This window comes from Colletes latitarsis, chromosome 3, assembly GCF_051014445.1.
Source record: "Colletes latitarsis isolate SP2378_abdomen chromosome 3, iyColLati1, whole genome shotgun sequence".
NCBI classification, from domain to species: Eukaryota; Metazoa; Arthropoda; class Insecta; order Hymenoptera; family Colletidae; genus Colletes; species Colletes latitarsis.
Window position 1 is genome coordinate 36,655,028 of NC_135136.1, and position 24,428 is coordinate 36,679,455.

Sequence of the window (24,428 nt, forward strand, 5' to 3'; positions counted from 1 at the left end):
CAAACAAAATTATTAAAAATCATTCTGAAAAAATTATTTTTAATGAATACACATTCCAATTTTCAAACGACCATTCTTAGAGCAAAGTATATGTTTTATACGGAGGAAGAGAGGTATGATATCTATAGATTTTCGAAAATGTACTATTTTATCATTCGTCTCGCGGAGTTCGACATTTTTTCGCCGTTCGTTACCGCAACAATAGAGCGTTCCATTTTAGTCAAATAAATTTCATCCATCGCGGGGTTAATGAGGTGGAAGATTGCGGCCGAAATTTTTTCCCGGGGAATTTAATGGCGCCGAAAATTCGGAGGCGAAAATTGGATACGGGACAAAATAGGGATTGCCTAACGAACTGTGCAACTGGCAGCCGGGAAGAAAAGGCTGTCCGACTCGAATGGCTAACGAGTGAAGGACATGTTTCAAAGAGGCCGGAAGTAGTTACCGGCGGTCTTCGTGTTCACCCAGCCGGCACCTCTTCCTGCAAGACCTACAAAGCCCTTTCTTCGAAAAATTTTGTCTATGAAAATGTTTCTTGCCTCGTTCGTGTCCCCTCTTCCACGCAGTCAATCGCACATCCACAAAGAAAATGCTTGAATAACGTGGAGGCCTCAACATTCCAATCATAACTGTATCAAAGCATTAATTATAGTTTCGATATAAAATAAGTAATTTTAGTCATTGATAGATTTCCAACTTAATCCACAACATTTAAGGATTATTTAAGTCTATATCGACGAGGAGTATTTCTTAAACTAATAGAGTATATTTTAAAAAATAACACCTTTTTACGAAGTAGCTTTCCGATAAAGGTTAAAACGTTAAAACAAATACTGTGTTCCATCGTCGATTTAAGAAACCATCATTTTCCCTCTTTTAATAACGATAACGATAAGAGTTTGAGTACAACGTTGAGTAGAGCTTAAGCGTTAACAAGTTGGAAAGTTTGTAGTTTAATAGTTATAGAGAAACGCGAAGGAACTCAAAATCCTTCAAGCCCTTCTTAATAAAACTTTGAAGTTTTCCCGGCTGCGGAGAGTAAGTTAAAAATGCTGAAGGGAAGATATACCTGCCTTCTCAGAAGTAACGATTAAGTCGTTTACTGGCTTAAGTGGAATATAAAGGTCTCGGTGTTTTTCTTTTCTTAGACGACATCGTAATCTCATCTATCTATTATTTTTTCGTAGATAATCACAGATTCCAGTGGCCAAAAATTGCGATCACTTAATCAACAGTGAACAAAATTATATTATTCAGAAGGAACGTAATTGCAATTTCTGCTGGTTACGTTTAATAAACCGGAACGAATAACATTGGAAGGAATTTCTCTGTTTAAAATGTTCGATTCTGGGCCCACGGAGCTCCCAGAATGAGCCAATAAAAATCAACAGAGCAAGATGGCGTACAGGTGGTTTGTCAAAACAACCGACTCTGAAAATATACGATAAAAATGGAAACCGGTGGGTTCGAACGCGTCCCGCGGGACGTTATCGTGGAAGCTTATAACGAGGCGAGGTTCGACTGGCCACCGAGAGTTTTTCCTGTCGACGTTCTGCGCGAAAGGAAGTTGGCGGGGAACACTTTCGAGAAGAAAAGCCCGCCGGGAGCTCTGTCGACGTCAATGAGACTGGGCCAACTTTTTCTCGATCGCAACGTGCCTCGACACCGACGCTTCATGCCTCTCAGTCTCCTTTTCTCAGGTGGAAACTGCAATCAGTCCGACACACCGACTGTCCTGGAAGTTGCTTAATTTCTTGGGAAAGCTGGAAACTGAGAGGAGGAAATTCCGCCATCGTGGAATCCCTGAGCGTCGAAACGCGATACCAATTCGCGTCGCGTGTGGTCGTCCACACATAAAGGAAACGCTTTGTTACAAACAACGATTCACAAATAGAGTTTAGGGAGCATCAGTGGGAAATTGAGACTCGAGTTTTTTGGAAATCTGAAAATTTTCATTATTCCATGAGATGATGAGTCTCTAATTTTTGTGAGGCATACTATGGAAAAAGTTTTGTAAATACGTAAATAAAGGGTAAAGTAGGTACTGAGGAAAAGGTGATTCCACACAGAAATATGTAAAAGATACGTACTACAAGCAGTAAGGGATTTTTGGCGAATTTTTAAACGCACGTAAGAGCATTTTCTCATAAATATCCTCATACTACTTTAAAAGTGGACTAAGAACATAAAATAGAACAAATTCTCATAAATACGTTAAAAAAACGAGAATGTTTGAGTTCTACAAGTGCAAAAACCTCCCTAATAAACAAAAAATATTTCCCTTATGTGCTTTCACAGAGAAAAATGAGTCTAATACAGGGTGTTCAGCCACCACTGGGAAAAATTTTAATAGGGGATTCTAGAGGCCAAAATAAGACGAGAATTAAGAATACCAATTTGTTGATAGAGACTTTGTTAAAAAGTTATTAACGTTTAAAGTTCCGGCCCTACTGAATTTTTTTTTCGAAAATGAGCAAGATTTCGGGGGTATGTCTATTCACCAAAAATGATTGTAATTGACCCCTGCAGCCGAAAATAATTTTTCCAAAACGATTTGAAATTTTTCTTTTTCCGTCGAAAAATTTAGGCACCTACCTACCCCCTGTCGATTTTTCTTAAATATTCGTTTTTCATTTTTAGTATTTTTGTTTAACGCCCTACAGAAAAGTTGTTTAATACTTTTTTGTAGGTACCCATATGCTCTACTTCAGAAAAAAGTTTCATTGAAATATATTCACAATTGTCGGAGTTATGGCTGTTTGAAAATTTGACCATTTTTATGGGGTTTTTCTCATTTTGCGAGGTCAAGGATCAATTTTTCGAATATTTTTGCGATTTGTACATGGTCTCCACCAAAATACGCGTAGTTTGCTTTTTTAAACATTAAAATCGTCCAATCCGTTCAGAAGTTATGACGTTTTAAAGATTCGCATGGAAATTCGGGCAAACATTTCTGGCCAAAAATTATATTTTAGGTAAGGAATTTTTTTCTCGAAAGTGCGTAGGAATTCGAGAATATGTGTAATGACTAAAAATGATTGAAATTGACCCTCGCAACAGAAAATAATTTTTCCAAAACGATTTGAAATTTTTTTTTTTCCGTTGAAAAATCTCACCACCTATCCGATTTTTTTTCTCGAAAGTGGGTAGGATTTCGAAGGTATGTGTATTCACCAAAAATGATTGTAACTGACCCCCGCAACCGAAAATAATTTTTCCAAAACGATTTGAAATTTTTGAATTTAATTGTTAATAACTTTCTAACGAAGCCTCTAGAATCCCCCATTAAAATTTTTCCCAGGGTTGACCGAACACCCTGTATACTCTCCGCACTGGGATTAAATTATCGATAACTTATGGAAGGTTGAAATTTTTGTTTCCCCGGGTGGAGCTTACAATTAAACCAGAAAATTAAAGAAAAGAAATGCCATGGGGAGGCCATCGACGATTGGTGCGACTAATGGTCACAGCCGGACGTTAATCTTCCTTCGTTCGCAGTTCTCCCGGCTCACTGATTACACGGAAGCTGCCGTCGAATATAATTTCCGGCGACGGACGCGACCTAATTCAATATGGAGTGGTTCGCGAGGAACAATGGGCTCCGCCGCGTATACGTACAGACTCGAGTTTACCTGCACAAGCGCAGGAATTCCGCGAGTATGGAAACGCTACATCACGATCGCCTACAGGAGTTTCAATGCGTCTTCAACATTGTCCAAGGAACTTGCACGTTTCCCCACCCACGAACGTGCTGTAATTAACTCGAGCATGTTCGCCCCGATTCTCACGTTTTTGCCGATAAATATTCCGCGGCCCGGCATATCGTTCCCGCTGTCCCCCTTCTATTAATCCCGACCAGGGAAACCCTCTGTCGATAGTTTCTGCACGTTTGATGCCTCAATTGGCCCGCTATTTCTATTTGCATCCCATTACCCTATTCACACCCATGCATCGAAAAGGGAAAATTTCGTTTCACCCGCGCAATTCTGCCGCCAGTTTCGCGAACAGAAACTGCATACTATTATCAGAGCCACTCGTACGTCAATTATTTTTAATTGGCTTCGATCCAACCAGATCGTAGATTCACTGTTTTACGTACGGAAGCAAAACTATTTTAGAACATCTCTCGAAAAGCAATGTTTATGCATTTCTAGTTTTCAGTGTTGGAGACGTGTACCGTCATTGCAAGATTTTAACGTGTCCCCAAGAGCTCAACGTCAAAGTCTGGGCGTTTTAAACGTTACACAAAGGCGTCCCCATTGTCGACGCTCCGTTTGGAGCGTTCGTGGAAAATTCGCGAGCGCGTAACGAAATCATATTGTTCGAAGTACGAATTCGCCGTCTATGCTCTCGCAGGAAGAACTTCGGTTCGAGTTGGAAAGTCGTAGTTAGGAGGAGTAACGAAGCAAGATCGCGCCGTGGGGTGGAGGGCTTCTAAATTTCGTTACCTTCCTGTGTCTACAAACAAACTTGGGATTTCGCGTGACTATAATTTCCAGCAGCCCTTGGTTCGCTGCGGAACTACCCCGCGATGCTCGTCGGTTCTACAAATAACAAACGGAAGTTGGGGAAAATTAGCAAAAAGGATGGTGAATTATGCCACGTTTATGAAACGTCTAGCGCTTTATTCTCTTCGGGTCCCCGCGCTCGACGGAAACTAAGCGTAAAGTTCCGCGGTTCTTGCAACAACGCGATAATTAGCTGCATATAACTCGCGGTGGCTGAGACTGCGACATCCATCCGTCGTTTCCGTAGTTGGGAGAACTTTAGTTTGCAATCAGCATATGTTTAATGGAAACGAGGAATATTCGGATGGGAGGAATTACAATTTGTTGCGCGGAATTCGAAATCGTTCTACCCTTAACGGGGAATTAAGTCGCGGAGCAAGAGAGAAGAGTATGGCAGGAGTTGGATTGGATGTAGTCATCTTCGAGTTCTGTGTTGCTATTGTGCGAAATAAGTAGATTAAAATCCTCTCGAGTCTATGGGATTTGTTGAGTGGACCTTCAATAGTGGGGACTATTGTTACGTGCAGTATTCAGCGTTGCTCTTATTAGGAGTCGTATAATGGTCTTAAGTGTTGCATTCTGCTTTGTTTTTGAATTGATAATATGGTAGAACCCCCATTGTTTCTATTAATACAGACACGACTGGCAATGTAATTTTCGAATAATGGAAACGCTCGCGATTTTGGAATTAGTCGTTCTGTATTTTAGATAAAATGAGGTAAAATAAAAGCACTATAGAGGGTGTTCAGCCAGCCTTGGGAAAAATTTATTACAGCGATTCTAGAGGCCAAAATAAGATGAAAATCAAGAATATCAATTTGTTGATGGAAGCTGTGTTAAGAAGTTATTAACGTTTAGAGTTTCGCCTGTACTGAATTTTTTTCTCGAAACTGGATAGAATTTCGGGGGTAAGTCTGTTCACCAAAAATTATTGTAATTGACCCCCTAAACTGAAAATAATTTTTCCACAACGATTTGAAATTTTTTAATTTTGTCGAAAAATTTCACACCTTCTCGAATTTTTTTCTCGAAAGTAGGTAGGATTTCGTGGGTATGTCTATTCACCAAAAATGATTATAATTGACCCCTGCAACTGAAAATAATTTTTCTAAAACGATTTGAAATTTTTTTTTTCGCCAGAAATTTCAGGGAAACATGTCAACGTATGGTCAGACAGGACATTTTTCTTAAGGAATTTTTTTCTTGAAAGTGCGTAGGATTTCGGTGGTATGTCTATTGACCAAAAGTGATTGTAATTAACCCCTGCAACCAAAAATAATTTTTTTAGATCGATTTGAAATTTTTTAATTTTGTCGAAAAATTTTACACCTTCTCGAATTTTTTTCTCGAGAGTGGGTAGGATTTCGAGGGTATATGTATTCACCAAAAATGATTGTAATTTACCTCCGCAACTAAAAATAATTTTTCCAAAATGATATGAAATTTTTTAATAACGTTTAAACGAAGCCTCATTCAAAAAATTGATATTCTTGATTTTCATCTTCTTTTGGCCTCTAGAATCTCCGATTAAAATTTTTCCCAAGGGTGGCTGAACACCCTATATAAGGGATTAATTTTTAGCTCTCCTAGAATTAAAGTTTTCTGGTCTTCGTAAAAGGATAAATTTTTTAAGACTCACTGTATAGTAATTGGAATAGGGAACAAAAGTGGCCTAAAGTGAAATGGACGTCAAAGGGGTATTGATATAACCTTGAGAAGTCAAAAGTAATCCTTTCCCGTATCAACATCGAACGTCAAATAAAAAAAGTAAAAGAAACGACGAAGTGCAGGGTAAAGAACATAAAGGAACCCCGGGAATAAATATTTCCCGTTGACAAACCGGAAGCTCGTGTTTCTCCTTTTCGGTCTTCCGGACGTCCGTTTGACTTCAGCCGTCTGGAACGTCTTGCCGTACCTCTGGCCCAGTTTGTTAATTAAACTTCGCAGTCGCGAACGAAATAACGAACGCCCGGCACGGCGCTTTGTTGCATCCAGTGAAATTCGTGTCAGCCCCCTCCCGAGGCCCGAAATAACCCCAGCGAACGGGGCGATACTCGTAATAATAACGCCCTACCCGCTGAGTTCAAAGAACGGAGACGCAAACAAATTTCTCACGCAGGGTGTACATAACGTTTGAAATGTTTGAAATCCAGTATTCCCGAAGAGATAATAATTTAATTATACTTAATTGCGTTGGGGAAGAATTATCCTTTGTCGGGAGGGTTCGTGGAGAGTTTGCGAAACACTGAGCCCATGGCTTTGTGCACAATGATCTTGTAAGAATTTGTCATCGGAAAAAGGGGTTGTTTGCCACAAACGAAACGAGGAGCGTGAAGTGTTCTATTTTTCTTTTTTTTTTTTTAAAATAGCTGATTTATTCGGTTAGGAAGAATTCAGTGCAAAGTGGACAGGGTGATAATGTAATTGGACCTGCTTTTCTCGATAAAAGATCGAAAGGGTTCTCGAGGATTGCTCGTTTTTTATTTCCAATATCGTGAGTGTCGAAACGCTTCGACGTTGCACGGGAATAAGCTATCAGTCCGCCAAAGTGCTCGGAACGGTTTGAAAAATTGAGGGAATCTATTACGATCCGAGTTGCGTCGATGGTGTACGTAAATGGCTGCCGCGTAAGAAGGTCAAAACAGGATACATATTTATGCCATAGTTTTTCCTTGTTTTTGTATCCTCCGTCGACCGCCAAAGTGGATGCCGGCGCGTTACGATACGTGGTCTGCATAATCGGGAGTCTCTCGCGTCACGGTTTTTGAAGCGCGAAACGTCGGCCGGGTAAAAAGGGACTGGTTAAACCCGGTGGCGAGGGAACGAAAGGAGGGTCGGGGAAACCGAGGAGCGCGCTTACGCGAATTAAAACGACCGGAAGGAATTTCTTTTCACCGCTGCAGCTGCATCCAGCGCCCGCCGCCCGAGTCGTACTTTTATTACGTTCCATCCGTGTGCGGCTATCAGCCAGAAACGACCGAGACTCGCGGAGGCTTAAAAGTCTGCGCGAGCCGGAAAGGTAGCGGGTTTTTTTCTCCCCTCGGCGGGAAGAGGGAGGGAAAAAGGCTTCGAAAATGAAAAAAATGGCAAAAGGAGTGGACGAGGGAGAAAATGGGAGAAGAAACGGCTTGTGTACGCGGACTCGTTTTCCGGGTGGATCCCTGAATGGCTGAACGCGCATTAGCTGGAGAATTATTGGCCACACTCTTCGTTTTGCATTCCCCCTCCCGTTGGTAATTATCAGCCCAGTTCCCATTTTCTGACGCTGTTCGATATTTACACGCATTGTGAGATACCGTGTCGTGAACTCATTAGAAACTACTCGCGCCACTGTATACTAGTGAAAAGTTAAACTTGCAATTAGATGGGAATTCTAGAATTATCGAGTATGTGTGAAACGTTGGATTCATTCGAAAGATCAAATTATCGAGGATCGTACGAGAACAAATGCTTGTTTAGTTAGCAACAGTTTGCGACGTCGTAATTGGAGCGAGGTACATATTTTATTCAACCCCCATCAGCATTTGGCTGAATCGTTAAGAAATAAAATATTTAAAACCGCGGAGTAGAGGCTTTAATTTAGAGGGCGATTCCATTAATTATTACTTTCTAACTGTGTTCCTCCGCGAACTTTTCCAGTCGAAGTTCAAAATCCTGAAAAATTTAGTCCTTGTTCGTTGCGGCTCCCATAGAAGAGTTCCCCTATTGCCAGGGGGCAAGCTAATCTAACGAATTATTCGTTATTATCGTTTTATCCATCTACTTCTATTCATAAAATATTCGTTCGTGAATTGGTCGACCTCTTACTTATTGATTCATTATCTGAAGTTCACCAAGTCAGAAACATAGGCTTGAAACTGTGAGAATGCGAACAAAGGTGTATTAGGACCCTATCACAGTTTATTTTCGATCAGTTTGAAGGAGACGAAAAAATAAATTTTGTCAACATTTATTACTGCTTCTTTAGAAATTGATTACCAGAAATTCGACAAAAGTTTCAGCTGAGATTAGACACTTAGATCGAAAAATCGAAAGAGTTCACGTGCTTAGAAACGACGCTTCGTGACAGTAATTTTCAAGGGGAACCGATTAAATTGCACGTCTCGGTGACACAGTGGTCTTACGCTCGCCTTGGGTGCTTTTACTTTTAATTCAAGTAATACGAGCCTCTCTCAGGTGGCCGTGGTAAAAGTTAGACTGTCTTTACCGGCGGGGTATTCACGAAGTTTTGAAATAATTAAATGAACTTCTTCGCGATGGAGGCGGCTAAGCGACTCCGAGAGAAATCTTACAATGGCGGGAGTCCGCGAGGATCGCCGGAAGTTTACAGGGAGGAGGGGGACGATGGAGGGGAAACTTTTCGTCGAACGAAATTGATTTAGCTGTTAAAAATAGAAGAAATAACGTTCCTTTCCCCGGCGGCGCGTTCGCCGTTTCCTTCGATCGCGAACACCGCTTCCGAGCGCGCGGAATCCGCGGAAAGCAAAAATGAATCACGGAAATTCGAACGAATTACTTCGGTCTTTTCTTCGCCGGGAGTTTAAATCAGCCTAAAGGGAGATAAATCGGTTTACACGGTTTCCGAGTTGACTCTCGTTCGCCCTCCCCCCCTGGTAACCATTTTATATTTGCAGATTCCTTTTACACCCGGAACTCTTCAGCAAACTTCCGCCGAACTTTTTCAACGCAAACTTTACCTTTCCCCAGTTCGGGGCGCATTCGAGGCATTTGGGGCTTTGTTTACGTCATTTTCCACCGGCTTGACGCTGGTAATTACGCGGGGATGTTTCGAAAACAGAGATTATTCTTAAAATATTGGTCTCGGAGATTTTCCTCGAACAGTAGTACGAACTTAAAAGCGCCCAAATATTCTGGAAAGTAATATTTAACATTACTGGATTGTAACGGCGACGCGGAATTTCAGAGATTATTCTTAAAATGTTGGTCTTGGAGATTTTCCTCGAACTAATACGAATCTAAAAGCGTGCAAATATTCCGGAAAATAATATTTAACATTCGTGCACGTAGTTCGTGTATGTAAATGAAAGAATGCTTGTTTGCAGCGGGAATGTAAAATTCTACGTATCTCCGACGCTATCGAACGCATCTCGTTAAACGAACGGAACAAACTTTGTTGCTACCCCTGAAGAGGAGTTAGTATGTTTCTGGTATCGGTAACAAGCCAGCAAACACACGGGGAATTGTTCCTCGTTTGTAGCTACATAATAGGCGATATATTTACTTACAAATGCTCCAGTTCCTCATCCTTCGACACGGGCCAGCAAGTGCATGCTTTAATAATACCGTGTACGGTATCAAAGCAGGAAAAAAATAAAATGCAACGAATGTAACCTCGTTATACGAATGAAACGAACTTGCATTTTTAAATTCATAGTTTTATTTGCAGAATTAATGAAATGATGCTTCGTAGAAGCTTATCTGAATCCCTAAATATAATAATTCGTATCTTAGGTGTATTTTTTATATTTCTGCATATCCAGTCATCAAACAAATTTAAATTGACAATATATTTACTAATATAATTAATAGGGAAAGTAGCATTTCGTGGAGCAGTCGTATGAAACGAATTTCGTTGTTATTCTGAAGAGTAGTTAGAGCATTTCAATTTTCAATTTCATAGTTTTATTCACAGAATTAATGAAATGAAGCTTCCTAGAGGCTCGTCCCAACCCCTAAATATAATAATTCGTATCTTAGGTGTATTTCTTATATTTCTGCATATCCAGTCATCAAACAAATTTTAATTGGCAATATATTTAGTTATCAATATAATTAATAGAAAAAGTAGCATTCCATGGAACAGTCGTATGTCCAGTACTGTCGAAATCGTCTCGTTATACGAACGAAACGAACTTTGTTGTTATCGCGGTAGTTAGTGTATTTCGTTAAGGTATTAGTGACAGTCCAGTAAACGGCAAAGGGAATTGTTTCCCGTTCGTTACCGTGTCGTGCATAATCGCGATAGAATCTGGACGATGCTGCCCGTATACGTTTGTGCGGAGTGGCCCAGGAACTAAAGTTCAAAAGCTCTGCCCTCTGATCTACTTTGCATAAAGTTCGTAACCGTGGGTCCGCGTACGGCTGATGCCACGAAGAGGTCCGCTCTCGCCCACAAATCAACGTTCCGTTCCTTTGTTCGAGTTTGCGCGAGCCTCGATCTCGAAACTTCCGACAGGGCGCGATGATTTCCAGAAAGAGCCGGGCGATCGTTGGCAGGAAAAAATTTCCAATTCGCCCCCGAGCGGAATAAACGTAATTTTTAATAGAGAACAAAATCCCTTTTGAACTTCATTTCAATTTCAGCGGTAAGCGAATCGCCGTGGAAAGTCTTCCGCGAAACGCGAAAATCGCTGGGAAACGTTTGTCCATCGGGGTGTTACTAACCCAGACCAACGGATTCTCGCGAAATATTTAAAACTCTTCATCCCCCTGATACGTTCGCGCGTATTTATCGGGGATGATATAGCTCTGTGCTTCGCGTAATCGCGAGACGTCAAAGGGGTCGCGGCGATCTGTTTGTACCGCGTGGGGGAACAATGGCGACGGGGAAATTGCGGAGCATCTGCGAGGCCACGATAGCACGCGCCACGGCTACGATACTTTCCGTATTAACGGGTCCGGGGGCCAGCCGCGGAAATCTGGTAAACAAATCTATCGATATTCATTTACGGTTATTCGATGGGGATTTACCTGTGCTAATTCCGCCCCCGAACCAGACCAATTAATTCGACGATCGGGCTCCGGGTGATCGTACAGAAAACCAATTAAACCGATATCGGCCGGTAACGGCTGCTGATGTTTGCATGGAGAATCGAGGCGTGCCGATTCCCGGTGCCTTCCGATCTTTTCCCCTTTCACTGAAATTCAATTAGAAACCGTCCCTTGCGCACCTGAAGCATTAATGCCGGCCCCGTGTTTGCTTTCGGCTTTTATTGCGTATTGTCTATACGCAGTTACACGGATTTACACAAGGATCAGCTACCGAGATGGACTACAACTTTCAGAGGGGGATGCAAACGTACGATAATCGCGGAATAATTAATTATCGAGGCACGTAAGGAGCCCAAATTATGCGTACACTTGCTACCAACTTGACTGGTTGTCACCACATTGCGACGTACACATGTGATTCTCATGTAATTATTACAACCCCTGTCAAATTAGCAGATTAACACTGTTGGGGACTATTTAGTCGTAATAATATGGCAGCAGGGAAATATATATCGCAAATAAACAGTTTTCTCGTGGGAAAAAAAAAAATGTTGAAGTTTTCGCATAAACTCGAGTGTGCAGAGTAGTTCCTTGGGGCTGAGTGCTTCCCCTAGTCTGCCTCGTAGCGCATGCACGAGCGCTTCTTGGGTGTAACCGCATCCCACAAACATAATATGCCACGCGAAATGACGCAAAACCGTGTTTCGGTGCTCCGCGGACGGATAAGAATGCATCAAATGGATTTAATTTCACCGTAAAACCTTAACTTCATTCCTATTTTTAAAATAAAAATTCTTATTCTGTACCAGAGTTCTTTCACACAAATAAAGTTCAAAGTTCAAAGTTACAAGCTGTTGTATCGTTAGATTTGTAATTTGTCTTTGGGGGCTCGTACCACCGCAGCCTTTGCTCCAAAGATACTTAAAACTCCCAGTATATCGTGGCATTCGTTTCAATGATAAATCCCGTCGGAATACGCTTGAAATTTCTTGGTCTCTTTTGCCCCTGTGATTCCCTCTGAAGGAGATAATATCCAAGGGGGTAGTTTTCTCCGAGGCAATGAAAGAAAACTTCCGTCGTAGAGAATTCGAAGGCGTTTGCGCGTCTCTGGCGCGGTCGAGAGTTAAATTATTGACGAACGCGCACGCGTACAACAGTCGTGTTTGATAAAGTTGCGCAACTGTGTTTATTAAAACTTTTCTACCGCGTTTATGAGCGCCGGAGCACAAATACTCCCGTCCCGGCGAGCTCGTCGACGAAATTCCAAATTGCCCTTGTATCCTCGACTGCGTCTAATTTAGTGCACGAAATCCGCGCCGGGCGTGCTGCACCTGGTAAACGTCCTGTCTGCAAAATTTATGCCACGGCATTGTCAGACGCGCGCCGAAAACACGGACATTTGCTAATATTTGATCGAGATAAGCATTTTGGAAGACCTTCCTAGACGTTATTTATTTATTTCTAGAGGTGGGAATAACCTATTAGTATACATGGAGTTATGAATGTTTCAACGATGCTGTGTCGCGTTACAGGAGTCTTCTGAAGCAACCGTAGTTTGGTAATTGAATCTAGGAAATGGGTTTAAAATAACTAGACTACAATTCCCGAGTTTGCGGTACGCGATATCTCGTTACTAGACTGCGAATCCTTATGCAGGCTTTTATTGATGAAATTAATTGAATGGGAGCTTTGTAAATTCGTATGTTCAAATGCATTCTGTAGTTTCTCGTTTTAAATGAGATGATTCGAAGATTAATTTTGTGTTAATATTAAGCCATTTTGTTTCTCGAAAAATAACGAAAGGGGGATTAAGTTTTGATCGTCTGGATCCTTCGCGATTGGAAAAAGACAAAATACGACGATGAGAAGTGACACAACCGACACGATGGGTGGTGAAAAAAGTATGGCGTGTTCGGAACGATTGCCAACCGTGAATTTACACGGTCGTCCGGTTTCTGGCAGAACGTGACACCCGCGGCGTTGTGTCGATGACACCGTCGACGCATTAATTCCGGACGATCGATGCGTGCCACGAGATAAATAAAAAAACGGAACCTGGCTATTAGTGGTTTTCAGTACGGAGGTTTTCCTTTTTTTTTTTTATATATAGAAACGATTCGAGTCGAGTTTTCGAGTCGCGATTTCGGGTACGTCACCGCGATCGCGTGTCGCGAAAAATGGCGTGGCGCTCGTATAACGCGGTTCACGATCCACTCCCGTCCTGTTCAACGTTTTCATCGTACGGTCCAATTTTGTACCCTCGACGGGAGAAAAAAATCTCGCGTCACTTTGACAGCGCAATCGAAACCGCGATTACTCGTGCCGGGCTACAAGATTAGTCGGTTCGATCCAACGGTTAGCGAATTTTTTATGGCTAATCGACGAAGCGAGGATCAAATAAAAATCACGAAATTTCTCCTACGGTCGCGGTGCCCATTTATATTTCGATATTTCATTTATTTTTTTCGCCATCGTTCGTCCTCCCTCGATAATATTTTAATATCGTTTTTCATTTTATTTGATTTTTTTCTCTGTCGTGTTGCCTTTTGTTGTGCGTGACAGGTGCGAGAGCCGTGCCATTTCTGTGCCGTTGAGTCGCGTTTTTTTAAATAACGCGTACCGAATAAATTTCTCGCGCGAACGAGCCGGGAACGATGGAGAGTATCCGCGGATATACTTTGCGTCGCGCGGAATCAAAATAAATTCCGGGTCGTGTAGCCGGCGTTGGGTCGCGTCGTACGATTACGCGAGACAAGGGAGGACCTTGCGTCGTGTTTAATTGCGTCGAACGCGCCGCGTCGTGTTCGCGTTCCGCTAATTTCATCGGCGAACTTGGCCAAAGTGGAGCGAGTCCTGTTCGACTGGAAAACCAAGGGAGAAATGCAGAGCATTCTCTCTGAAATTATTATTTAAACGATCGTTCCTAAATCTTATTGTATTAGAGTTTCTGAAAACTGTCGACAGCGATAAAACGATGATCGAAACTTCGATTCCTTCCCATCGATGCACTATTTAAAAATAACAAAAACCAAACGGATATCGTGCAATATTCTCCAGGTTAAGTCTGGGTTATTCTACTTTCTATCTTCCTCTACTCAATTCTGACCTTTTATTATTGTTTGAAAACTAGAACTAGTCTTCAAACTTATTCCAATTCGAATTGGAAAATTCCCAAATCTACCACTTAACATACGATCGATTCTCCAAATTTGACGCGCTTGTAACTCGAGCCTGCGTCTGATTATTCTGCAAAGTTCGACCAGTTGGGCTTTTTAACTCGCCATTATGACGAGTGACGGATAGAAGTTAATTATTTCGTCCAGATCCCTCGACAACAGTGGATCGCTGGTCGTCGAAATCGAATTGTTCATTGCGCTGGCGGGCTGCTGGACGATTCCTAGAGCCCTAACGTCCATTCACGGCGCCGGATGCATTATTTCTCGCTCGTATCGTCGCGATTTACTGCCCCGCCTGTGACGCGTACAGGCAGCTGCATTATTTCCGCGGCGTTATTATCGCATTCGTCCGCGGTTTATTTATCCGCTGGCGATGCTTTTGACGTAGCTCGCGAACGGACAAAAGGATCGTAAACTGATAGAACGCTCGCAAAGGATATGCGGTTGAATATCACCTGACCGGTACATTCGACGCGCGATCCGTTCTTTACTGTCCACGAATTGTTTCTTCGATCGATCTCGTTTCGGGGGGAATGGTCGATAAACGCGCTGCAATCGAAAGGCTGCCTTTCCATTTGCATTTTCACGGTTCAAATTGCTGTTAAGTCTACTTGGATTTATCGTAACTAAAACTGTTATTGAAGCCTCTGGAGTTATGAGAAATTGAAAAGAAAAAATCGCGTAGTACTTCGTCAGGGCCGATTTGCAACTTTGTTTACATTGGAAGATTCATTGATATTTTTAAGAAATCCTGCAGGCTATCAGCTGAAGGATCACAGTAATCGCTAACTAAAAGAAGCAGAGATTATTTCGTGTGAAATAAAAAGCAATAATTCTCGATCTAATATACTTCGTAACTTGAAATTTGGTTCATTCACTTTCGAATCTCAGGTTGACAGATGATTTATTTGTAATCGTTAACGAACGAATTGGCAGTTGGTAAAGCGGCTCTAGGCGCAGGGGTTTAAGTTAATAAAGAAAAATATTGTTTGAGAATCGCCGTTAATAAGCAACCCCTCCGGCGGAGAATTCGAGTTTTAATTGTCACGTGTACGTGACAGATACGAGCATCTTGTTCCTCGTAGTGACGATGAGTGCCAGCAGTCAGTACTCGAAGAACATACAAGTGTTTTCCTCTACGCTCTTCGCCGACCCCCGACGCAATTTACAACCCCTCTCTCGGGGATGCTCTTCGCCAACGTCAATCCGTGAAATTCTGTTACTACTCCGTTTCAAATTCCACAGACTCCAGCCATTTAAACGCGTCTATTTTACCATATTTTTAATTATTAACAGCAGCCCCAATAATCCACTTAAGGGTTAAGAAAATGTTTTGTAAATGGCGTAAATTTCTTGTCAATTTCGATTCTTCGATTAAATTTACGTACGTACGTTCATACGATATGTATGTGAGATTGTGAAACGCGAAAACTAGTTTCATTTCCTGGTAGATACATCTGAAAAATTGTACCGGAGAACAGTATTATTGACATTCTGTTCGATATTCTGCCAGCTATTATTAAACGAACTGATATTCCCGTTTTTCCAATATTGAACTTACAACTCGAAAATCAGTAACTCCGCTTTATCGAGACTCGTGCGTAACGATGAATTCTGAAAGTTAAATGGACGATTCGTACTCCTTGATTCTAAGTAAGACAATCTTGCGTAAAGCGAATCGAAAGATCGTTCTTGGAATATGAAACGGATCGTAACACTTCACAGCTTCGAGATTTTCAGAAACACAAACAAACAAAATAATTTCTCAAGTAAAATAGTATTATTATTCATTTATTAACCTTTTACTACAAAAGATGTAATATGTAAGGGATTAATTGAGTAACAGCAGGCACCGGAACAAATTCAAAGAGGTGCTATGCATTATTCCGAGTTTGATAAAGGAAAATCGTTTGAAATTTGTCTTTCTTTGCTTCTTTCATTAATTCTTTCATAATCGACAAACCAGTTTTGCAGTAACTTGATACGAACACAACCAACGCTGCTGGCTGGTCATTGACCCATGCAGGACGTAAACACGAGTCAACAATTTGCCTTTATGGAATTCAAAGTAATATCGTATGGCACCTCTATGGATTTGTCTCAGTCCCTACTGTTACTCTCTGAAGAAAAAAATATATCAAATTAAAAATTAGTTCGACCTTCGGATTTCCACCACCAGTCCAACCAAATAACTTTCGTACGAACATTTTTTTTCATAACTCTTAGTAAAATAATTACTATTCCGAATCGCTAATAGCTAAATTAAAAATTCCACCGTACGATGGCCGCAGAGAGCGTAATAAAATCATTTACTAAAAATTCATTCTCCCCGTGAATTCCTGTAAAATGTGAAAATTCCACCGTTAGACGCGGACGATGAACGCGTTAAGCCCGAGATTACCAGATGTAACAGACGTCGTCAAACGAACGAAAAATCCTCTACCGTCCGTGAAAAGAGAAAAGGAAAAACCGTCGACCACCGTCGAGTGTGTTTCCTTTTGCTGGAATGTCGGCCAGGTCCGATGGCATCGGTGACTTTTGCAGGCCTTCGTAAGAAAGGGACCCCGAAATCTCCGTAATAGAATTCGTGGAAAAAAGCGGATCGAGGCTTCGTCCGGATAAAAGGAGCCCGGGGGTCGCTTATCGAGCGTTCCCGGCCACTGGGTCTACGCGGGACAAAACCTCGACCCCGGAGTTGGCTCGCGACGTTCGAGAAACCGCGTTATCGTCGTGGCTATCGACGTGTGTGTCCACGTCCAGAGAAACGGTCCCCGCTCATGCGTGTCGAGTGAGATACACCGGTGGCCGGAAGTGCCGTCTCGATGGGAGCGGGTCCTCGTTCCAGCGTCCCTTCGGAAAGACATCAGCCTCGCGCAGCTCGATGGGCCGCGGAGAATCGCCGAGAGAAAACCGACGAGGAGGTTGAAACGGCTGGGAAGCTCGTGCGCTGCGGAGTCCGGCTCGTTCTAACTTCCGGGGCACCGCGGCAGACGGGAAACTTCGGTAACCGTGGAACGATACCTCTCCAACGGCTCGCTGAAAAGTTCCTCGGAAGTGTTACGGCCCTCGAACGAATATCTTTTCTACTTTTATAACCGTGGCCGTTCCAAGGGACCGAGCGTGACCCCGACTGTCCATGAGCCTGGCTTCGTTAGCCGTAATCGTTTCCCGCGCGTCGAGCCAAAGTTCCCCGGGGCGATCGAGATTTCATTGGTCGTTGGCCACGTTGCCTCGCTTCGCATGCACGCGCGAGAAACCTAACGCCACCGGTCTGGGTCCGCGGGCCCGAACGCCGCTCGGCGGTCGTCGGCGTTTCTCGTCGCGACCGTGCCCGGGGCGCGTGATTCTCGGAATTTCGCCTCGCGCGACACGCAGAGGTGCCCGTGAATCGCTCAGTCTGTTATTCCGTGTCGCGAACGAGCAAACAATCCTGGATTCCTGATACTGGCGAATCTCGAGGGAAAAATGCGGACCGGGGAATTCGACCAGGAGGATCTTCCGTTCGAGCTGGTTCGCGGAGCGTGGGCGTTCGCGGGCCGCACCTAGGGATCGATGGAACGCGAGGAACGACTCGAGCTGGAACCAAGTAGGATTGCTTCGATACTTCGGCGGCCCGGTGAAGAATGGAGGTGAAGTGACGAAGAATTTATGGATGGAATTAGAGGGAAGAGGAAGGAAGAGAAGTGCCCACGAGAGTTGAAAATTGGATCGAGTACGAAAGTGAAGGGTACAGATTTCTCGCCGATAACCAAGGGAACAAAGTAGCCAAGAGAAGAGACTTGGGATTGTCGGAGCGTGGTGATCCGTGATTCGTTGAAATTAGACGCTGGTCATCGAAACAGTGGGAAGAGAAGGGAGTGGTTGTTGTTAAGAGGGAACGGCACATCTGCTATGAATCTCGTTGGCTCGTGGAGCCTCGATGACCTTGATTCAGCGAGCATGAAGCAACCATCGAGGTCACCGGGACTCGAGATTGCTATGGCACTGTTCGGCATGGTCTGGCTGCTGCGTGTTCGCTCGGAGATGCGTCGGTGCTCTAAATGCCGACACGAGGAGATCCTAGCGGCCCAGCAGCAGCAACAGCAACAGCAGCTGCAGCAACAACAGCAGCAGCATCACCACCTGCACCATCATCCTCACCATCAGCAACGCACGCTGTCGCAGGCCACCAGTTTGTTGCAGACACCCGACGACGGCGTCAGCTCCTCGGCGAACACTCTTTTCACCCTGGACACGCCTGGCGCCGCTGGTTCCGCCGGAAGTTACTGCGAGGTTCACGGCTTCGTCCAGGCGAAAGAAGGTAGTATCGCTACCATTTCAATATAACCCTCCATTTACCTACTCCTCGTCCTCTTCCATCAGTTTCACCAGAAATATACACGATTTGCTATTCCGACTTTCTGTTACATTTTGTCGTGTTACTTTCAGTCTTTTATAAGTGTGTTCACATTTTTATACATATTCCTTCACATTTTAAGATACAAATACTTTTTCTCGTTACGTTTTATCGACTTTGGATGAAACAATAAATGTTATCCCTTATTTCGACGTTTCGTTTCCTTTGATCTAGAATAAAAAATCGAACATTTTGTTCACAATAGTAAGTTCACAAGACTTAAAAATGGTCGAAGATACGCTCTGAACACAGAAAAATGATTCTTCCAATAAATTTCTAATTTAATTATGCAACAATAAACATAGTTTAAATAATGATTATATAAGGATGTTTTATTCTAGATCAGAGGAAAAGAATGCTAGATTGCTGGGAAATCGATGAAACGTAATGAAAAAGAAATATTTGTACCTTGAAATATGAAAGAATATGAAAGTGTTAAGCTATAAAAAAATTGTCAAATATCACTTATCACCCCTTAATTACTTTTCTGTTTCATTCAGTTTAATATATCGTCCAATGTGACAATATTATTAAATTTACAATCCTACTAAAAAGGGATAATATAATAATTTTGAAACTGTTCTAGCAGCCGCTGAATGTTTGTTTTTAGCGTTTCGAACAACGTTAGCAGTCTTTTTGCCCGGTTTGGAACGCTTCCTCGCAATCTTTCGGGCCATAGTTCGAAAGAACGATTATGATATACCGAGAAGCACTTTGAGAAGTTCTTAGTACTTTTGCAATATGCCAGGGTCATATTGTTAAAGAATCGAAGAAGGTTAGCGAGCAGAATACTCGGGAGAACTTTTCGAATTTACGAGGGGCAAGGCAGTCGAGCGCTCTTCCATATGTGCGACGAGCAACCAAAATCAAAGTAGGTCGTTTACATGGATGGCGCAGGGCGCGGCGGAGGACAAAACTTTTATTTCCGTATAAAAAGGGCTCGCCTCTGGCGGGGCTCGCTTTTTCAGAGTCCTTTCGATTCAATTTTGTCGAAAATAGTTGTTTCGAACTCAATTATTCATAACGTTGCGAGAGATTTGCATGAATTCTTCCGGTTTACTTTTTCTACGATACGCTGCGCTGAAATTGATAGCCGAAACTTTCGCGTACAGGCATCGGTAAACGTCGAGAACAGTTTTCAAGTTGCGAAGAAAATTATTATAATATACGAGAATCGTTCCTAACGCTTTCTTTTTGAAACTGTTTGTTTGATTTGCCCGTTTCCATGGTTATTACAGCCAAAGCTCGGACCTATTTTGGCGGAGCATTCACGTTTACACGCGTCGCGAAAGCAAACAAGACTGTTCCGACGTTTCTTCGATTTACTGCCCGGATAAAGTCAAAATAAACGCGGGCGAAGTTACGATTATTAAGAATCGTGTTGTCCGTGTGAAACGCGAGCGCAGGAAGTGTGCCTTTCAGCCATTGTCGACGCGCCATAAAAGCCACCGAGCAAACGTTTCCCAACAAATCGTCTTTTATCGGTATTCCTCATCTGTTGGACATGGCGGCATCATGACGCCATGAGTTGTTGAGTTTGTTGCCGCTTTTGTCGAGCTGCCTTATTGTCTCGCGCAACAAGGGAGCATCTGTTCCATAGGTAACCATCCCCTTACTGTTCCTCCGCCCTCCACTTCCGTCGCCACTATTTGAATAGCATTGTATCACCAAGGTGAATTCGCATTAAAGACCCAACCAAACGAAGTTCGGAAGCCGCGCGCGGTCTTGGACATATGAATGTTTACAACGCACAATAGACACGTTCCTCGATTATCAAGAAGCAGTTAATTCAGAAAGTTACTCTTCTATAATTAAATCGCAAACAGAATACGACTTAGCTAATTTTTAGAATTTCAAGAAATTCTTGTATTCTACGAATCGAGATTTTTGTTTACCCTCCCGCTTAAACTAAAATTTTTTAACTCGCGGTCTTGGACATCTGAATGTTTGCAACGCACAATGGACTCAAGAAGCAGCTAATTCAGAAAGTTACTCTTCTATAATTAAATCACAAACAGAAATTCAGAAATTCTTGTATTCTACGAATCGGGATTTCTGTTTGCCCTGCCGTTGAAACTAAAATTTTTTAACGCGATCGCTTTTTAGCATCTCGGGAGGCGTTGATGGAAATTTACAATTTCCAGGGAAACTAAATTGTTAGCGAATACTCGACACGTAATCTCCAGCATGGAAGGAAGCAGAGAGAAACCGGGAAGCCGTTTTACGCGGACCGTCTTTTTTCCACGGCGCACCCTTTTATCCAGCATCCAGCATGTACCCATGGTCCACCTACTTGCTCGACCCAGTTATGAAATAGTTTCCCTGGCGGCGGGGCGAGTGGCGACTCGGCGGTATCGCGCTTTAAAGCTGAAAGCATGTTCGTGTCGTGCAGGCACGTCGCTTGTCGTATTGTTTCGAGTTTATTATCTGCCTCTGAGACTCGACTTCTCTCGCGAGGCTACAGGCACGGGACGAATAAAAACCGACGGAAGAGGAGGGACTGCGGGGACCGTGAGAAAGTTCCGTGATTTAGGATATTTACATCCCCGAAAAAGAAATTGCTCACCCCTGGCTTGGCCGGCTTACCCCAAAAGACGAATGCACCCTTAATTGTATCAACCAAAACTAACTTCTAGGAAAGGCATATCAAGTTTTCCAGATTTTAGTTAACGAATATCTTGTATTCTATAAATTATTAACAATACCGTCTGTGACTCGTTACAATTATTGATGTCAAGTTTCACAGTCATGAGGCTACTGATCATTCGAATCTTATATGTATATTGAAATCGACATATTTTTACATTCACGAGATATTCGTGAAACAAATTTATTCCATTAAACAGAATTAAATAGTATACATTTGACAAATTATTCGAAATTAAATAGTACGTCAAGGGGTAAGACAGGGGTTAACAATCGTTTCAATTGTGATGTAATGGATACTCTGAAAGATGAATGCACCCTTAATTTTAGAAAGACATATCAATTTTTCTCGATTTTAAATAACATGTATCTTGTATTCTATAAATTGCAGATCGCGTACGAAGGAAATTCAAATTGTTAAGTCTAACGAAAAGCGTTGGTCTGTCTTGGAATTTTGCAAACAACGTTAATGCTTATTTTCAGGAAATCAGTCTTGGGGCAAATAAAGCGTTTATATGCTGACGGCGTGGCGCAGAAGTATAAATTTAATTTCGCCAAATTAATGCCCGAAATTTATTAGCTATTCTCATAAATGTGAATATTCGATTATCAATTATCGACGCAGCGAAATGTTCGATTGTCGCGTAAATCAGTTTCACGCATTTAGCGGTGCTAGTAAATTCGAAGAGATAACGAACGGCCGTCTGTTTTTAATTATTTATTATTTTGTATCATTCGGTAACGAGCTCGCGAGGAGTACTTAGCGAATGAAAACGGGGCTCGCAGGTGGAAACCTCGTTATCCTGATTCGCCGCCGGAAGGCAAAAGAAAGTAAAAAAAAAAAAAAAAAAAACTAGCGAACGTCAAAAGCAGGACCGATGTTAATTTACATCGGGATCCAAAAGAAAACCACTTCGTCCGCTAAAAAACTTTCCATACGCGCATTAACGCGAGTATCTCTCATCGTTTCGCATAAGATATGCACTGTATCCGTATACGTGTGCCCTCCACACGCCCACGGAAGGTATTTGTATATTTACGATTTGTGCCAGACCCTCGTAAAATCCGTTTCCTTTTAATCATCGTTTTTTTTTTTTTATATCAACGGTGGAGTGTTGCATTTTATCACTGGCAAAGCGCTGTGTTGCATTCGTCTCTCTGTGCCCGCTCGGATATAACACGAAGAAAACAGATTTCTTTCAAACGACGTCGAGAAGAGATGGTCTCGAAACTATCACCGTCGCTTTAATTCGTGGAGTGCATTGAAAGGCAACCATTCTCAATTTTAATTCGAGTTTCAATACCTGGCGACTTACGATCGTGCTACTGATTCGTAAACGGTTGTCGAATGCAATTTATCATATCTCTAAATTCGAGTGAGAAAGCTAGATGTGAATTTTGTCACCTTTCTCGCAAATTGCGCGCACGTATTATGAGCAGGCTCCTTCCTCTTCGACGCGGCGTACAACAATCGGCAATCATGCATCATTCAGTTTACGTTGCCGTACGATAAAATCGAAACTTCGGAAAAACATTTCGTATGCAGCAACCTGACATATACGGTCAACTTAGGGATTGTCCGCGCAATTTGTTGCGCATTGTTTGCTGACAGAGCGCGCATCAGACTTTCGAACGATCGTTTTATCCGAGCGGAACACGACGAATCACGGTAGATTTCGTCGAGTCATGGATTACAGAGAGCCATAGCATTTTATTTAATCCTCGAACAAAATTATTTCTTAGCGATTTAATTTACTTTTTAACCCGAATAACAGGTAGCGAAAAGTTTTCCAACAGAGAAAATCCCCCAACGAGTTTGCATGCGTGGGTGTTTTGTATTTTGTGAAAATGTAATCAAAGGGCAGGAAAAGAACTGGTTCTTGGTCCATTGCTTGAACATAATCTGCAAACAACAGCCAGCGTGCTGTCAGAATAACGTTATCCTATATCTCGTTAAACTCCAAAGGGGAAACCGGTACACGCAACTAGAAATTTTAATTCGAAACAGCAACGTACCCGGCGGCTCGTAAAGTCCCTTTATTACGAAATTTCCTACCTCGTGTGCGAGCTTCTTTGCGTTTATTTCTCTCGAATCTGTTCGCCGGCCTTTCTTCGTATTTTTTTTCCCCCCCGTCCCTTGTTCATTCTACTTTATTGCCGCGCGTATTCAGCGTACATTTTTCTCGACGACCGGGTGGTTAGCCGGCGATATAAATTAAGCCGGAAACGGTGGAAAATTTAGAGGCTGACGAGACCGGAGAGGGAAGGAACAAAACGTAACGCGAAGTTCCATAGCGGAGCCACGCTAATTACCCGTACTTACGCCGTTGTGCTGGCACATCGAATTAATCATAATCCGCGGATCTAACCTTTTTTCTTGCGGTGTAGCGTGGAACCTCCACGGGAGCATCGTCGTGACGAGAAAATGGGGCATTATCGATTCGGGATACGACGATAAAAGTGGAATATCGTCCAATCGGTTTATTTGAAATCCGAAGTGTTGCAAAAAGTAAAATAAACTTAACGATTTTCAAGCACCCTTAAAGGCTCAATGGAACGAGTAATTTTAATTTGCTATCACTTGAGAATCGATACATCTATTGGATTTAAGGTCCAGTAATAATAGAAGTAATATTTATTAAGGGAGAAGGTTCGTTTATTACAAAGATCGAGAGGAGCTCCAACTTGGTACGTGGAAAGTTTGAAACTGTCAGACAGTTTTCTTAAAAAAGAATCTCAAATGTCCCCCAATTTTTCTGGTTCCAAACTGGGCTAATCCCTTAGAGGAAAGACCAGAAGACATTGTTCTCGTTCGCTTTATTTTTGTGTACCACTCTTTGCGAAGTTTAGATGAGCTTGAACATTACTTCTGATTACGAAAGTTTCAAACTTCGATTATATTAAATTTCTAAGGATATTTTACTAAGGATCACGTACGGTTAACACCAATGGAATAATAGAAAATTCCAG

The 24,428-nt window shown here is 42.4% G+C and overlaps 1 protein-coding gene across 17 annotated transcripts in view; it reads left to right on the forward strand.

The window, feature by feature from the left end:
- Positions 1-24,428, forward strand: part of Dlg1 (MAGUK family member discs large 1) — a 687,637-nt gene that overhangs the window by 330,977 nt on the left and 332,232 nt on the right. For 10 of the 17 annotated variants that reach the window (XM_076762409.1, XM_076762404.1, XM_076762408.1 and 7 more), the window contains exon 2: positions 16,961-18,716. The exons of the other annotated variants lie outside the window; for them this stretch is intronic. In XM_076762409.1, coding sequence (XP_076618524.1) covers positions 18,308-18,716 — 409 coding nt within the window. In that variant the 5' untranslated portion in view covers positions 16,961-18,307. The remainder of the gene's footprint in view (positions 1-16,960; positions 18,717-24,428) is intronic. 17 annotated transcript variants of the gene reach the window in all.